Genomic DNA, 17,334 nt, shown 5'->3' with positions numbered 1-17,334 from the left:
CCAGACCCAGACCCAGACCCAGACCCAGACCCAGACCCAGACCCAGACCTAGACCTATACCTAGATCCAGATCCAGATCCAGATCCAGATCTAGATCCAGATCCAGATCCAAATTCAAATTCAGATTCAGATTCAGATCCAGACCCAGATCCAGATCCAGATCCAGATCCAGAACCAGATTCAGATCCAGACCCAGATCCAAACCCAGGCCCAGACCCAGACCCAGGCCCAGACCCATACCCAGACCCAGCCTAAGACTCAGATCAAGACACAGACCCTAGCCGGTGCAAAGGGCACCACGATCCAGGGTACTCCGCACAGGGCATAGGCTTCGGAGATGGTGGCACGTATTTACACACGAGTTAGAAGTGGTACACCTACACGGTCCACGTCCGGCCACCAAGCTGAACATGAATACCTAACTACCCAGTCCTTGAATGCAACTAGCGCGCGCGCGCGTTACAAAAGGCTCAGCCTGGCCACGCGCCCTAGCGTAGCGTAGCCGGCTTAGACGAACTGGTTCTTCCGGTACTTGAGCCGCTGCTTGTTTCTGGAGGCGCTTAATCACATGTGGACGATGTGGTTGTAGAAGCGGTCCCGGAGCTCCGGGTGCTTGACCTTGCAGTGGGCCTTCATGTTATCGCGCCGGGTGAACTTCTGGCCGCAAACCGGGCACTCGTGGCTCTGGGGCCGGTGGATGTTGGCGTGGTGCCACCGGTTCGAGACGGTCTTGTGGCAGCTGACGCAGCTGTACAGCGTCGGGAACGTGCCGGTGAGCTGGATGAACAGCGACGAGTAGTCGATGTTGTGGTCCCGGCGTGTCGTCCCCGCGCTGCTGCTGGCGCGCAATACCCCGCCGCCGCCGCCTCCGCCAGCCACTGGAGACGGGCCCGCCTCGCCGCCGGGTGGGTCGCCGCCGGGCGAAGACACGGCGAAGTGCAGCCGCTCGGCCGAAGACCCGATGACCTGAGCCGCCGCCGCTACGCCGCCGCCCAGCCCATCGGCTATCGGCGGCTGCTGCTGCTGGACGCCGCCGCACATGGACGAGGACGCCGTTGACGACGAGGACAACGACGACGACGAGGACGACGACAAGGAAGAGGACGACGACGATGAGGTGGACGAGGCCCCGCACCCGGGTGCGGGCGGCGTTCCGGTGGCCCCGGCGGCCACTTTGCCGCCGTTGACATGGCTGGCGACCCCGGACGAGGAAGCCACCGCTGTGCTCCGATTGAGCTGCAGCTCGTGCTGGAATCGCTGTTGGTGATGTTGTTGCTGCTGCTGTTGTTGCTGCTTCTGCGAGCTGTGGTGGTGGTGATGATGGTGATGCGCCCCATACTGCCCCCCACCGCCGTTCATTAGCCGGCCGCCGACGCCGCTGCCCAACGATGCAGAGGCTGTCAGTCGGTGATGGTGATCGACCAGCGACTCCACCAGGCTACTGGGCCCCCCGAGCGGCATGGGTAGGGCCACACCGGCCCCACCCAGTGTACCCGCCGCCGCCGCACCACCGACCACTACTCCACCACGACCCACTACCACCGCCAGCGGACCGCCGCCGCCGCCAGGTACTAGGCTTCCGACGACACCGCCAACTTCGGCGGCGCTGAGGTCGCCCAGCCGCCCAGACCTGACCCCACCCAGGGCAGTTACCGCCACTACCTCCCCCCCGCCCGCAAGTCCATCGTCCGCCAGCAGGCCACAGCCTGCCTCCGCCTCGGTGTACCCCCCACCTCGGTGCACCAGTCCTCCCAGACCACCTCGACCTAGCCTGCCGGCGCCGCCACCGTCACCGTAGTCACCACCACACTCACTACCAGCTCGCCCCTCTCTTCCTCCTCCTACTCTTCCGCCTCCTCCTCTTCCGCCGCCAAATAGGTCACCAACTGCATCTCCTGGGCCTGGGCCTCCTCCTAGCAGCAGTGCCCCACCACCACCGATGCCACCACCGTCCAACACTCCTACTCCTCTTCCTCCTTCTCCACCTCTTATTGCTTCTCCTCTTCCTCCTGCTACTCCTACTGCTTCTTCTTCTTCTTCTTCTTCTTCTTCTTCGTCTCCGCCTGCTTCGGCACGGTTCCCGTTAATGCAGCCGCCGCCGCCGCCGCTGCCGTTGCCGACACCGCCGCCTCCGCCGCTGCTGCCGCCGCCACCGGCAGCCGCCGCCGCCACCGCCGCAGCGCCCAAAACCGCGTTCACGACAGCTCCTGCCGCGAGGTCGCGATGATGGAACCCGGCCCGATGATGGTGGTGGTGGTGGTGGTGATGATGGTGACGTGACGCCATCGCGAGACGCAACATACGGTGGTCACCTGTAAAGCACACAACAGGGCACACAAGAACGGCGTCACGAGCGCGCCTCACACCCCCCACCCCACTGGAGAGTGAGTGAGTGAGCGAGCGAGTGAGTGAGAGTGAGTGAGAGAAACGGAGAGAGAGAGAGGGAGGGAGAGGGAGAGGGAGAGAGAGAGGGAGAGAGAGGGAGAGAGAGAGAATGCGGAAGACTCTCTCTCTATAGCTCCTGATCCTCCCTACCCCTCCTCCCTATCGCCTACTTCTCCACGAAAGTCCCCTCGGAACTCGTCCACGCCGCTCTCCCGCCCCACCACCTCTCCCTCGACGCCATATTGTAATCCCTCTCCCTCCGACCGACCTCCCTCCTCGCGAGAGAGAGAGAGAGCTTCACGCGCGCATCTCCACACGCGCGCACGAACACACATGCACAAGCGTGCGCGCACGAAAGCCGCGGACACAGAAGTCACAGAGGTAATTGTGTTTGTGTCTGTGTGTGTGTGTGTGTATGTGTGTGTGTGTAAGAGTGAGAGATGGAGTGGTGGATTTGGTTTTACACACACACTACTACAAACGGGAAGCTTTTTTGGAGGATCCGATTATGATATACAATATGTTTGTTTGAATTGTTTGGTTGGTTGTTTGGTTGTATGTTTCGTTGGTTGGTTGTCTATGTTTCGTCTTTTTCGATTTTGGTTTTGCGTTTGCACCCTCCTTCGAATGCGCATCGTACGAATCGTTTTGTTCTTTTTTTTCTCTTTTGATGTATGAATGTCATTGGTTTTTTTTTTCATTATTATATATAAAAATATATGTGTTTAAGTATCGAGATAGGTATATAGGTATCATGAACATTAATTAAAACAGTCCAAACAAAAGGCGGCCCGCCGTCAGCCAGGTGGTGACAAGCGGCGATCGGGAGGACCTTCCTCGCGACCTTCCTTGCTTCCTGCGCGACCGAAGAAGTGTAAACGAAGCAATAACGAAAGGACGCGCACTGAAGGGACGCGGACTAGGCTCTAGTAGGTATATGCTGGGCGAGGAAGAATACCAAATATGCACGACTATAAGGCTATACATGTACACATACACACCTGGGCGCCGCCACGCGCCGGTGTGCACATGTCCGATACACTATCAGAGTAATATGTGTGTTATTACTGTGTTATCTACAATGAGGAAATGGATCCCTTGGGACCCCGTGTGTGTTTGCATGCTCTTCCACACGCACTCTTCCGAGTCGCATGATGCTTCCCCGCCTCGTCTCGTCACGAGTATTGGTTGCTTCCTCTGCTTCTGCTTCTTCTTCATCTTCTTCTTCTTCTCCTTCGACTTTCATACACTGTGTTATACATATGCTATATATGATTGTTGCGAATAGCTAATACGGTATAATATCATAGTACGCACTAACACTCACGAACACGTTCACAAACGCAAAAAATCAATCAATCTAATGTGGGAGAGTACAGTAACAGGTAAAGTAAACAGTAGTAACCGAAACTGAACAACAACGAAAGAAAAACAACTCAAAAACGAACAGAACAGAATGAAGAGATAAAAACAAAACCACTCAGGAACGAGCAACAGCTCCGCGCAACTCCGAAAAACAGAAAAAAAGGAATGGAACACGTCCACACACAACCGCAACGTAAGAATGTAAGAAGAAAGAGAAAAACAGAGAAAAAAACGAAACGGAAGAAGGGCGACTCTAAAAACGGTGAGTAACTAAAAAGGAGTAGTACAACTCTATAGCGTATACGACTTGGTGGTACTGCTAGGCTATATCCTATATATCCAGCATCAATCAATATATTTATATATGGTATATAAATATATAAAAATATTGATTAATAAATATACATATATAGGTTTGGTGTTACGTGTACTACTAACTGTTACTATCAAAACTGTTCTAATTCTAAATGCGCGCAAAGTATAGTTTGGATAAAAGTTTTGGGCTTCTTTTTGCTGGATGTACCGGGCCAGAAAGAGCTAGGGGAACAGAGCAGAAAACGAGAATGGAAAGCAAACATCGCATCACGGAACGACTCAACTCAGCAGCAGAGCCCTGCTTGAGCAGCGTTACCATCGCGGGAGATCGACATTTACTTGGGGTGCCCTTTGTTGGGTTCGCGGGTTTGGCGCGTTTGCTTTCCCGCGTTTCCGGCCAATTGTGAACCCTTCGATGTTGTATTTATTTTATTTATTTTTTGTTTCTTTTTGGATGGGAGTGGTTTCGGCATTTTCCGGCTTATTGTTGTATGTTTTTTTTGCAAAATGTTTACGTCATCTGCGTGATCAGTTTTATCAACGCTATTTTTAGGGTGGTACGTTTTTGTGCGTTCCCAATTTCCTGTGGTTCCCCGCTGAGTTTAGAGATAGATTAACACACAGACACATTTTTTGCAGCGGTCAATTCTTTGGTTTCTGTGATCAGTAAAACCGAATACACCGGGCTTCGGGGCTGCTATTTGGGTCTACGTTATGAAACGATACTGAAATCCGTACGAAAGGAAAGAACGAAACCAAACAAAAATCCAGCTCGCGCTACTAGAGGAGCACTAGAAAACGAAGACTGCTACTACCTTCTAGGTGGTGATCGTACAGAAAAAAAAGAGAAACTGAAGCGGAAAACGAAACAATACAACTGGCACTGCATCAAGCGACAAAACAACACAAGTGAACTAAATTCATACAACACTAGTCGTAAGGTTACTGGAAACTGTTGAGCATAAACTAGTACCACGGGGGGCAGCAACGTGGATATTGCAAAATGTATGTTTTGGTATTTGTAAAGTGCTATTCTAAATGGTGTAAGAAGTAGCTGTCTATCGCGTAACCAACTGATCAGCTTAGAGTAAACGAAGAAACCAAAAACCAAAACACGAGAAACACAGCGAACTAATGATAATAAACAGTGTAGAACGCGCTGTTATAAAGAATGGGGGGCGGTGGGGGCGATAATCAAAACAATGGCACGACACATTCCACTTTCAGGGTGTTGTTGGTTGTTTTCTACTCTATCGGCACATTATTGGCACAACAAAAAGGCATTAAGGTGAAGAAAAAAAACAGGGGGCACAGGTAGTGGACGAGGAGCGGACCAACTAAAACAGGTAGTGGACCAACTAAACATGACAAACGATAATGGAACAAAATCGGAGGAAAAATAAAACGCGGTGACGCGAAAGAAACCAGAAAAACAGAGAACTGAAACATAAATTCGAAAGAATGGGTGAACAAAGCATAAGAAACTCAACAGTGACGATGTGTCTGCCACGTGGTGAAACAATAGTAAACATACAGCAGAACTAAGTAACTGCTGATCGAAAGGTGGTTGATAGCTTTGCTGAGAGCAACTCCGGTTCATCAGAGCTTGCGGAGGTTAGCTTTCTGTTCAATCGAACTAGACCTGCGGAGGGGGGCAGACGGCAGGGGAGGAGTGGGTGGTCCGTGGGCTGGGAAGGTCAACAGAACACCGAAATGCTGTTGAGGTGATGCAGAGAAATCGCCTCAGGGTCGGCTCAAGGGGTTTATAGCGAAAGCCTCGGCAGTAGGAGCTTCTTACAAATTATTTATCTGCAATTAATGTGTGTTTGTGTGGGTGGGTGTGGTGTGGGTGTGTGGAATGTGGCTAGAATTTGTTTGTTGCTTTCTGAACAGGTCCATCGTCTTGTTTCATCACGTTCAACAGTATGTTCCTGATGGGCAGAAGGTTTTGGTGTTGATCCCCATCGTGCTACCAACCGGCTGTGATTCTCACGGTCACCGTCACTATCTTCTTTCCCACTGTTTGCTTCTTTGACTGTTTTTGCCAACTCCTTTCTTCGGTTTCCTTATGTTGGTATCAAAAGAAAAGATTGGCTTTTTCAATCTTTATCCATCACAAGATTCACAATTACAATTTACGTTTGTATATTTTTGGTTTGCGCGTTTTGCGAGTTGCGCGAGCAGCCTACCAAATGTTTCATTGTATGCTTTGTTTCATCGCCCTTTTTCGTCAACGCCTCGGATCGGGTGAAGGCCGCCCCGCGCTTGTGTTAAGCCAGTGGGAGTGTGTTGCCTTCAATTTGTTTTGGTTTCATTTTGTTTCGAAATATAATACCAATGCGTTCCAAGACAATGTTGCAGTGAAGGTTAAAGTAACGTAAACAGTCAAAACCAACGTCACGCACGTAGTAAGCCTTTGGTCGGGATGCGACCATTAGCGGCGTTGGAGCAGCTGAGGTTAGCAAACAGCATAACGAAAAGTGTAGAATGTGTGGGTCGGACTGATCATTGGTCCAATCATTACTAAGAATAGCGATTTTCTCCCTTTTCTATACATTTCGTGGTAAATTGCTTGTTGTGTTCTGATATTCTGGACCCTGGAGCCCTTGACACAGAAAGGCCGAATACAGGAGAGTAAAGTTCGCTGCTCGAACGTCGTCTTATTGAACGTCTTATTGCTCGAACTGTTTGCTGAATGCACACTCGGCGGCACGTTGAGCAAAACGCTCAGTATAGCTGCGCTCACCGTGTGCCTATCCGTGACTCCCATTTACTCCCGCTTGTCACACCTCACCCTCCACTGCAAACTGGACCTTTTTCAAACTTAAATCTTAACGGAAAAAAACGCTGCAGCACAGAGAGCAGGATCAACCGGGGAGTTATTGCTAGTAGTTTGCTAGCAGATTTCACTTCTAACAACTGCTCGCCCAACAGTCGCCCATTGTGTCACACTGTGCAGTAAGTAGAGTGATAATTCGATGTAAAACCGGTGCAGCGCAACCACTCAAAGTGGTGCTCCATCATAATATTTGAGTTAAACGTACGCGAGTCTCGTTCTGCTTAAGAAATGCTTTGATTGCAAAGAGCAAACCATCGGGATCGTCGTGTACAGTAAAAGAAACGGGAAAAATATATTGCACAAGTAAAAAAACTTAACATGACACACACGTACACACACACATACAGAGGAACAAGTTATTCATTAGAGAAAATGGAGGAAAGTAACGAAACAGTGAGAAAACGCGTTTAAAAAACAAAACAAGTGAGACGGGGAAAGAGTAAAAGACAAAAAGGCTGTAAGGAAGATTCAGCTAAAGAAGGTACTTGGAAAAAAGGCAAAGCTTTCGGAAAAGCAAGCACAAACGAAAACTTGGAACCTTGGAGGTAGACTCGGGAAATAAAATGGAACCAACAATTGCGTTAGATAGAGAAATACGAAAAATTTATCTGTGTGTATGTTTGTCTGTGTATGTGCGAGAAAGAGAGAGAAAGAGAGACAGAGAAAGAGAGAGAGATAGAGACAGAAAGAAAGAGACCGAAATTTGCCCAAAAAAGAATGGAGAAGGGCGCGAAGGATCCAGTAAAATATGACGAGATGCAAAGTGGCTATAACAGGAGTAGGTGTCAGGCGTCAAAACGCATACAACCACGGTCGGTTCACGGTTCAGATAGGTTGTCATTCTAGTGTTTCGACGTTTTGGGTCGGTAAAAACCACACTCATCGCCTCATCGTCAGCTAACATCTATCTGCGCACCGCACTGCGTAGCCCTTCCCCAAAATATTATCGATCACAGGGTGTATCTGTGTGGAAAACACGCCCCTCTCTTTGGCCCCGCATGCTGGTTTCGCGGCACTGGCGTTCGAGGATGTTTTTCTTCATTGGACCAATTTGGTAGGTACATTGAAAAAATCAATCCGTACCGTACCAATTTCATGACCAAAAACAAGAAACCGCCAAACAAACCTATACAGCTCGCGCCAGGGTCTGAAGCACCGGGCCAGAGTATGGCCAGTAAAAGTCGATGAACAAACTGAACTGGATTGGTCAGGAAGGCATCGAAGAGCAGAACACTGCTACGAAAAGCGCTTCCGCTACACAGGTGCTTATTACTTAGGTGCCGTCCTTTGAAACTGTACTGTACCATACAGGTTCGCTAGGTTTTGTTGAATGATAAACAAAACACTAAGCGAAATGGAAAACCTAAGAAACGCACACACACACGCAACGAAAAAACCCAAGAAACCGAGAAACCCAAGCAATTTGAACTTCCGTCACTCGCGCTGCAATAACACGTGGCTTTACACGCTCAACAAGAAAAACCAAATGGAGTACACGAAAATTCAAGTGAGCAAGCAAATAAGGCGAAAATAAAAGAAAAGAAAAGAAAAGAGTATGAAGAGTACAGGAAAACAAAGGAGGGAAAGAATGGAAAATCTATTGTCTACTACTTTTGGCACGCGCACACACACAGACACACGCTACACATATATGTGTGCACAAGCAAACATTCACACAGTTGAATGTGCGATGTAACCACTCGCGCCTGTTAACCGGTAAAACGGTTAAAGGTAAAACTAGGAAAAGACGAATTACCGAACCGGTGACAAAAATTCGGAACGGAAAACTCCCGCAACAAATGACACTCAAATCGATGATGCATAGCCATGTGTATAATAGAAGGAAAAATAAAACAAAGCAAAAGAAAATAAAAAAAAACAGATGAAGAACGACAAGCAGCAGCTCCTTGGCAGTGTATTGGTAGTGGTTGGCGAAACCAAAAACCAACACTTTGCAAAACACTATACAAAACAAGGATACTTGGAATTGACAAGCGAATAGGTAGGTAGTGTAACGAGAGGATAAATGGGCATCCTTAAAACAAAAAGGCACAAAACAAGGGGTAAACAATATAGGCAAAGCTCACGCACATACAGTAGTCAACCACACGTGTCACATATGACGTTTCGCTACGGGTTCAGTGGGCACAAGCGGTAGGATGTCGTCCGGGAAAAGGAAGAAGCACAAAAAAGAGATTAAAATCAAACGTTTTAAAAAAAGTTGGAAAAAGGAGGAGTATAGCAGGTGCGTGTTCCATCAACCGATGAAGTTACTATGCGGTGGGATGAGTGGTTGTTCTATCATATATGTAAGACGCGCACGATACTACGGCAACTGTACAACTTTGGTTAGTGTGAATGATAGTACTACTATGTGTATCAACTGTATAGTGTATACCACAAAAGCAAGGGTTGGCAGAGCACCAAGGATGCTAGCGGCACACTGTGCAAGCGATCGTTAGAACGGCAAAAAAGCCAGCCCAGTAAATATAGCGTAGGCCAGCGCGTATGGTAGGAGCAACTAACAAACAAAGGGAGTAATCCATCTGACACTACAGTGTTAGTATATGATACACAGCGTAAAGTAAATAGAAAAGCACAACCAACCGTAAACAGTAACAGTGAAGCAATTGGCAAAAGACAAACAAAAAGGAAGAACAACGTAAACAGACTACAAAGTGACTACATAATGATCACACACAACACATGACGCTACGAACTGTCTCAAAGTATATAAGTATATACTCTATATATTTATATATACTCTATATATATATATATATATATATATATATATATATATTTTATATAACTTTTTTTACATATATATGTATATATAAATATATAGAGGAATAATCATTATTTTCGATCGAATAAACTACGGACTGGTACAGAGAGAGAGAGAGATACAGAGTAAAAAAGGAGTGGATAGAAGATGTAATAGAGTCCATGACTGCACTCACCATCGATATTGTCCGGATGGTCCGGGTGCGAGAGGTGCCCGTCGCCATCACCGCTCTCGCTTAGCGATGCCATATTGCCGGCCGACAATATGTTGTTCATCTCGTCCGTGTTTAAATTCATTGGTATAGGCTGCAAGAAGGAAAAAGAAGCATGAACACCGACAATCTATTACGAGAAGGCGTCGTTGAGGTCCGCAACAGCTTGCAACAAACTAACAAACGGCGCGGCACAAACGAAATCAAAAGGACAACCAATGGAAAAGCAGCGTAAACACCGTGACGAACATCAAGAGACTTCGGAGTAAATACTAAATCAACGCTACAGTAGTGAACTGTTCATATAAAAACAGAAACAGAGAAACGCATCATTTTGTGATTTAGACATCGAAAACCAAAACACAGGCAATCGAATCAAGGATCCCAGTCCCAGCACTATATCCAGCTCGTGAGAAAGCGAACAACAGAGAGAGAGAGAGAGATAGAGAGAGAGAGAAAATGAAGGCGAGGGAGGCATAATAGAATGGTGAAGCAACGTCTAGAGTAAGTCCTTCCGCAACGTCACTCTAACAGCGTGCACAAACGCCGAAAAATAGAGTCGGGCCTTGGCTGTGACATTGGTCTAGCCGGCAAGTCAGCAAGACATGCGAACCACACTCTGCCTACCGCTACGCCGCGAACCGTCCCGTCAACAGCAGCAGTAGGTCAGAGGCTCTTCCATCGCTCTTCACGTGAACGCGAACTTTGATAAGGCGGCCGGCTACTAATCATATTGCGACGGCTTGAGGGCGCACTTGGAGGGATGATCCCGTTGCGCTCCTCATGCGCACCTCCCTTCTAGAATCGAAGCCAGCATCAGGAAGCTACCCACGACGACCAGATCCCAGGCCCTACACGTCAAGAGCACTCCTGGGCGTATGTCGCGTCGGGGAAAGTCCGGAATCAATCCCTATGCACGGAACCGGAACTAATTGTCTACGCCCCCTCGCCCCGGAGAGTCCTGATTTCCTAGCACGGTGGTTGAGCAGCATCGATTGATCGCAATACGATGTCTGGTTACGCCCGAGCGTCGTAGTGCACGAGAGGAGGCGATTGTAATTGATGCAGATTGATTACGACTTTTATTGCATTGGTAAAACAGTTAAAGGCGCTGTGTCTGCCTCGGTTTTCATCAACGATCAACTTTCCTGCCGTCGGGCTCTGCGTGCCCCCATTTCCACTCTCTTAGTAGCTCTAAAACTGCCCGAAGGATACGACTAAATATGGCCGCGAGTAAATTGTTTGTGAGGATCGCTTTCCTATTCCTACTCTAGCAGCTCTCTACCCTACCGCGCTCTGCTCTGGCACAATGTATGAGTTCTACGGGCGGCGGGGATCGGGGTGGGGGTCGATGTGTAGGCTGCGGGGTGTGCTACATCTAAAGCGCACTGCACAGGACGGGGCGCGCTCATTGGCGACTGAAACCAATCTCCCTGGGGTGAGGTAAGAGCTGTGTGCGTGTACGCGACTTCTGAGGTCACTTCAGGTCTCAGGACTTTTATCGTTGCGGAGAGGCGCTTGTGTGAAGACACTTTGTGTATTGCTCGTGATGGTGCCCGTATTGTTTTGGCCGTCGTCTCGCCTTTGCTTACGCCACGGTGGCTGCTGTTCCACCCCCGTCGTCGGGACTGCTGGTCTCGTCACCTTCCCGCTTGGTGGTGCTCGCTTGTTGCTGTCTTGCCGTCTTATCGTCCAACGGTCCGATCCGCGGCAGTCGCTGCAGCAATAGCTGCGCTTCGGCGGCCTCGCGCTCGCTACAGAGTCGGTGCGCCTTGCACTTGTCGTGGTGGTTAACGATCTCGAGCCGGAAGTTGCTGTTGCCCTCGGCGAACGACGTCCGAATGTCCGGTATGTCGCTGCTCCAGCGGCGGCAGTACTTGCAGTACATGTAGTTCATGTCCTCGTCGTACTGGAGCCACTCGAACTGGCAAAGCCAGTGCAGCCGGAAGCGGCCTCCCTTGCGCGACGTTGCACTGCTGCTGCTGCTGCTGCCCGGGTGCGGATGCGCTGCGGGTTGCTGGACGCTGGCCGCTGGCTCACCACCCTTTGGCGGGATCGTAGCTTCCCTGCCCAAATAATTTGCAACACGCTGGGTTGGGGTGCGTCGCGACGAGGTAGCTTGGCTCGCTGGCCGTTGGCCGCTAGTGCCTTGGTAGTGGACCATAGGCGGAGGGTCAGCGGCGATCCCACCTATCCGTGCTTCGCTCTCCGCTTCCATCACGCTACTGACCGTAGTGCGGAAGGCATCAACAGCGGCGAGCAGTGACACGCTGGCAGTGGATGACGTGATGCAAGCCTCACCACCATCGCGCCTGCCGCCATTGCCTCCCCCACCACCACCACCATCACCGACGGCATCACTCCCTTCCTGCTGCTGTTGCTGCTGCTGGGTGGTGGCCAGCAGATACCGTTGCAGGCAGGCCCGACCGCTTGGCCAGTCAGCGAGCGTCGCGAGGGCGGCCGCAGCGGCGGCGGTAGCGGCAGCAGCCGCACCACCACCAGCACTACCACTACCTCGCCCCCCTGACAACGACCTAGCGTATCGCCCCACCACCGCCAGTGGCCGGCGTGACTGTTGCTGCCCAGCACACTTCCGGCTAGGGTTGACTGCCGATAACTCTAACGAACGCTTCAGTTGCTGACTGGGTTGCTGTTGCTGCTCCTGTCGCTGCTCCAACTTCAACAGCGATTCCCTGATGCTGGTCAACTTCCTGGTGACCGGAAGGAGGACCGATCGCCGCCGCAGCGAACCTGCATCACCAGCGCCGCCTTCACCGCCATCGTCTTCTTCCCCTGCCATCTCTTCGACCTTCACCACCTCCTCCTCCTCCGCATCTTCCGCCTCCTCCTTTTCTTCTTTCTCCTCCTCCTCCTCCACCCTGTTTGCTCCTTCCACTTCGCTTTCTCTTCCTCTAGCTCCTAACTGTGCTCCTCCTGCCTCCTGCCTACCTTTCGCTCCCTTGGCTTCACGCATTATTACTTCGTCCTCCTTGCCACCACCTGCACCACCACCAACACCACCGCCACAGCCAGTGACGCTGCCTCCCGCTCTTCCACCTCCGCCACCAACTACTCCACCACCCCTGGCATCGCTGCCGCCGACGCCGCCGACGCCGCCACCACCGCCGCCGTCGCCGCCGCCACCACCGCTATCGCCACCCGTACAGGCCTGGTGCACCGGAAACGGAGCGAACGCAAGGGACGAACCGGAAGAGGAGGAAAAGTAAGAATAGGAGGGTGTGGAGGTGGTGGGGCACGAGAAGGCACGACGGCTGGCGGTGGCGGCGGCAACGACGGTAGTGACGGCGGCGGCGGCGGCGGCAGCGGCAGCGACGGTGACCGTGGAGCCGGACGGGATCGCCGTGGCCACCGTCACCACCGGGGGAGCCGACGATGAGGGGGAAGCTGACACGATCGGGTGCGCCGAAGCGGTGGCGTGCTTCGCTTCGTCTCCCCAAACATTTGTCTGTCAAACAATAGGAAGGGAAGGAGGAATCAGTGCATGTGTGTCTGGTGGTGGCCCCCTTTCGCAGGTGCGCAGTCGAACGGAGCCCCCGTACTGATATAGAAGTCCTTAATGTAGGTAAGGTAGGTAGGTTGGAAGGTTGGAGGTTTCCTGCTAAGCTTGCTGCCCCCTCTCTCTTTCTCTCTTTCTCTCTTTCTCTATCTCTCTCTCACTCGTTTGCTCGCTCGCTCACTGGTTCTCGCTCACACTACATGTTGTGGTGATGCACCCGGTCTGTTTGCCAATACACACACCCACACACCTACACATACACCCACACACACACACGCACACTCCAATGAGTAAAGTCCTGGACACTGTGGTAGCGGTACTCTGAATTCCGAAACGACAGGCAGACTAGGTAGTGATCAGGGACCACACACTCCCCTGCTTCCCTGTCCTCTTCTGCCTACCCCCGTACCACCCTCTCACCCTCACTCTTTCATCCCGTTTCGTTATCTTTTATTCCTGTCATCTTTCTTCTCTACCTCCTCTATCTCTCTCTGTCTATTTCTCCCATCTCTCCGTTCTCTCTCGCTCTACCTTTATATTTATCTCCCACTATCTCCATCTCTCTCACTCTCTCTTGAATGACGATCCGGAATCGAGCAAATAGCCCGAACGGGGAAAGTCCGAAACGCGGAGCTCCCACAGCTGCAGACTCCCAGAGCTGTGTGGCAATTGGGGGGGTGAGGTGGGGCCAGGGGGGGGGGGCGGGTGTTGAGGGATGCCTCCTACCTGTAGCAAGTCCGACGGCAGCGAGTGGCGAACTGGTAACTCCGGTAGCTCCTGCTTGATGCCGGCCAGCGGATGACCCACCACCAGCGGGTGGCCACCGGGCGCCGGCGAGCTGACTTTGAAGTCGTCCTCCGGCTTCGGACTCTGCTTGAAGCTGCCCTGGGACGACGTCTGTATGTAGAAGGAAAAAACGAGCGCAAAACATCGGGTTAGGTGAGTATTCGGGCCCAGTGGTGGTGTGCACGGTGCGGTGCGGATGCGGCACCACGCGCCGCCTCACCTGCGATTCGTAGCCACCCTGCCGATCGTTCATCAAGGATGGTGTCGAGGGCGACGAGTTATCACAGGTGGCCGACATCTTGCGCTTCTTCTTATTCTCGACCGCGGCGCACAGATCGCGCTCATCCACCGCCGGCAGATAGTCGCGGGCGTCGTCCACGAGCGACGACTGCATCAGGTCGATGCTCGCACTCCGCGAAGGTTGTTGCTGTTGCTGCTGTTGCACCAACGGCGCAAGCACCGATGTTGAGTGCTGTGGGTGCGTTTGATGGGGATTGTGTTGCTGGTGCTGTTGCTGTTGCTGTTGCTGCTGCTGCTGCTGCTGCTGCTGCTGCTGCTGCTGCTGTTGTTGTTGCTGCTGCTGCTGCTGCTGCTGATGATGATGATGATGTTGCTGTTGCTGATGTTGTTGCGTTTGCTGCTGCTGATGCGGTTGCTGCTGATGTGGATGTTGGCGTGACTGCTGCTGCTGGATGCGCTCGAGCTGGTCGTGCTCACTCAACTCCTTCTCGCGCAGTGGCCTTTGGTGTAGTGAGTTGTTATTACTACTGATGGTGTTGTTGTTGTTGTTGTTGTTGTTGTTGTTGCTGCTGCTGTTGTTGTTGTTGTTGTTACTGCTGCTGCTGCTGCTGTTGTTGTTGGATGCGCTCGGCAGTGTGAGGGAGTCCCGATCATCCCGAGAGTCCCGGATTCGCTCCGAGCGGAGCTTGTCCGCGTCGGACGAGTACCGATCGGCGTTACTCTCTGTCAAACCCCGTACCTGCAAGTGAAGGACAGTAGCGAAGAGTGAAGAAACGAGTCAGAGAGAGAGAGCGCGCGTGGGGCGACAAGAGCGGCCGTGCCGTGCTCTTGGTGCTGGTGCTACGACGAGGATATACACGGTACCTTGAGACTTTCGGCAGTCTTAAGGAAGTTTTGTAAATTGTGCTGGCCTACGTTCACCTCGCCCTGGTACATGAAGTCGAGTAGGGCGCGCATCTCGTGCACCTCCACATCCCGCAGGTAGATGATTGGATGCGGGTGCTTGTTCTCGACGAAGATCTGCTCGAAGTAAGGACTGCAGGCAGACAGGATGGCTTGGTGGGCCTGGTGGACGGGTGAGAGAATCGAACCGAGAAAGATAAAGGTTAGCTGCTAGCCGTTGTGCTGTGGGCCGACCACCCGGCCACCCGACCACTACGTACTTTGACGATGCCCTTGTCGCACGCGAGCGTCACGTCGCATAGCTTCTCGTCTTGCAGTAGCGTGGTGAGCACGGTCGTTAGGTTCGACTGATGGTTGTTCCAGCGCAAACAGTACTGCTGGTCCATGATTCCGGTGTCGGTGCTGTTCCTGTGTGGTAGGTAGGAGATAGGAGTAACTTAGTAACGTTGTCTACGCGGTCTGCCAAAACGAAACTCGGTTGCCGAAGCTGGTCACACCGGGTCGTGCTGCGCAGAGTCCGGGCGATGTCCGGACTCACTGCGTCCACTTGGTTCGCTGAAAACCCATTAAAAACGTAAACTACTACTGGCATCATCAGTAGCAGTACTTTATGTTTCTAATGTTCGATTGTAGGCGGAACTAGGCTTTGTCCGGACTTTGTACAGCCACACCGTCGGCGATTGAGAGTTAAAGCCCACTATCCCACAGTTCGCGGGACTGCGGTGGTGGTTGCTCGAGTACGTTACTTCCGACCAGGCCCGACCCGCTATAGCCCAGTAATATCGGCGGGTTACACACTATTCTCCCCACGATCAAAACGGAGCAGGATTAATTCTTTAGCTGGTTATGGTTATGGCATTTGCTTTAACTGTGGCAGCACCATAATGGCGCAACGGAGGGCTGCCACTGGTTTCAGCACCTTTCTACGGTGCTGCCGCTGCTGCTGCTCGACGGATGCCGCGCTCGAGCGTTTCTTTCGCATAATTCTATCCTCAACTTCAACCCGGACGGCTAATAAATGCGGCCCAATCTCCCCTATAGAAACTTTCGCATCTTTCCCACTACCCACGCCACCACCACCGCGTCATAGTTCACACAGCTGTGGGGCGGGACGGGCACGCGCGGGCGGGCGCCATCGTCTGGAGATTAATTTCGGCACCGCTCGGCCGACTCGCCAATTGGCTGGCCAGAGCTGGTGGCCAATTAAAGTAAAGTCTTTCACGCACCCGCGGAGCAAGATACTGGTCGGACCTGATACAAATTAGGCCTCAAAGAGCAAATGCTTCAAGAAGAAACCGCAACTCTTGGACTTTTATTATCTCTGAGTGAGTGGTGCGCCGGTGACCTTAATGGTGTAATGATCTGCCGGTTGTGGCGCAACACGGCGCACCTTCCGCCGGCGTCCCCGGGCCACGGAGTCCCCGGAGGAACCGGGAGCCCAGTAGTAGGGTTGGAGAACCTTGGCGACCACAGCCGCCGGGAACCTGTGCACTTCCCGCGGGACATGGCCGTGGTCTGGCACAACATCAACACCAAACACATCCCTGTCCTGCAGCATATGGGGCCTAGCGGCTAAGCGGCTAGCATTTGCAAACTGTGTTGTCCCACTTGTCAAAGCAAACACTGTTGTCGGAAGCTTCGAGAAAGCTGTCTCCCGAATCGCTTTCACACTCGACCCGAGAGGGAGGCCCCCGGGGAACCGCAAACGGATCCCATTGGCTCTGGAACCAGAGAGGGTTCCCCGCTTGGAAAGGGAAACCACGCGTCGCGCGCACAGTATGCCGATCGGATGTGATTCCTGGTGTGGGCGGAGACCTCCCTCTATCGAACCGGCGTTAAAAAAGAGAGTGACGCAAGGTAAAAGTTCTACGTAATCCTGTGTGCGCCGAGAAAACGACACCGAGAGACACCGAGAGACACCGAGAGACAGAGAGAGATAGAGAGAGAGAGAGAGAGAGAGAGAGAGAGAGAGAGAGAGAGAGAGA

General features: G+C 52.0%; 2 protein-coding genes across 2 annotated transcripts in view; both read right to left on the bottom strand.

The window, feature by feature from the left end:
* Positions 1-15,753, bottom strand: part of LOC131213504 (myb-like protein I) — a 38,734-nt gene extending 22,981 nt beyond the window's left edge. The window contains exons 1-5 of the mRNA XM_058207556.1: positions 15,610-15,753; positions 15,311-15,511; positions 14,427-15,185; positions 14,147-14,317; positions 9,868-9,997 (exon numbers count right to left, since the gene is read on the bottom strand). Of these exons, the coding sequence (XP_058063539.1) occupies positions 9,868-9,997; positions 14,147-14,317; positions 14,427-15,185; positions 15,311-15,511; positions 15,610-15,735 (1,387 nt within the window). The 5' untranslated portion in view covers positions 15,736-15,753. The remainder of the gene's footprint in view (positions 1-9,867; positions 9,998-14,146; positions 14,318-14,426; positions 15,186-15,310; positions 15,512-15,609) is intronic.
* Positions 10,997-12,704, bottom strand: LOC131213508 (zinc finger and BTB domain-containing protein 10-like). The gene has a single exon (XM_058207559.1). It carries the CDS (start codon positions 12,701-12,703, stop codon positions 11,492-11,494), a length of 1,212 nt encoding a protein of 403 aa, XP_058063542.1. The 5' UTR covers position 12,704; the 3' UTR covers positions 10,997-11,491.
* Positions 15,754-17,334: the final 1,581 nt, after the last annotated feature.

This window comes from Anopheles bellator, chromosome X (assembly GCF_943735745.2).
Source record: "Anopheles bellator chromosome X, idAnoBellAS_SP24_06.2, whole genome shotgun sequence".
Taxonomy (NCBI): Eukaryota; Metazoa; Arthropoda; class Insecta; order Diptera; family Culicidae; genus Anopheles; species Anopheles bellator.
This window is presented reverse-complemented; position numbering and strand designations above follow the sequence as displayed.

Excerpts from the sequence above, each read along its gene's own strand:
- LOC131213508 (XM_058207559.1), bottom strand. The coding sequence starts at position 12,703 with ATGGCAGGGGAAGAAGACGATGGCGGTGAAGGCGGCGCTGGTGATGCA.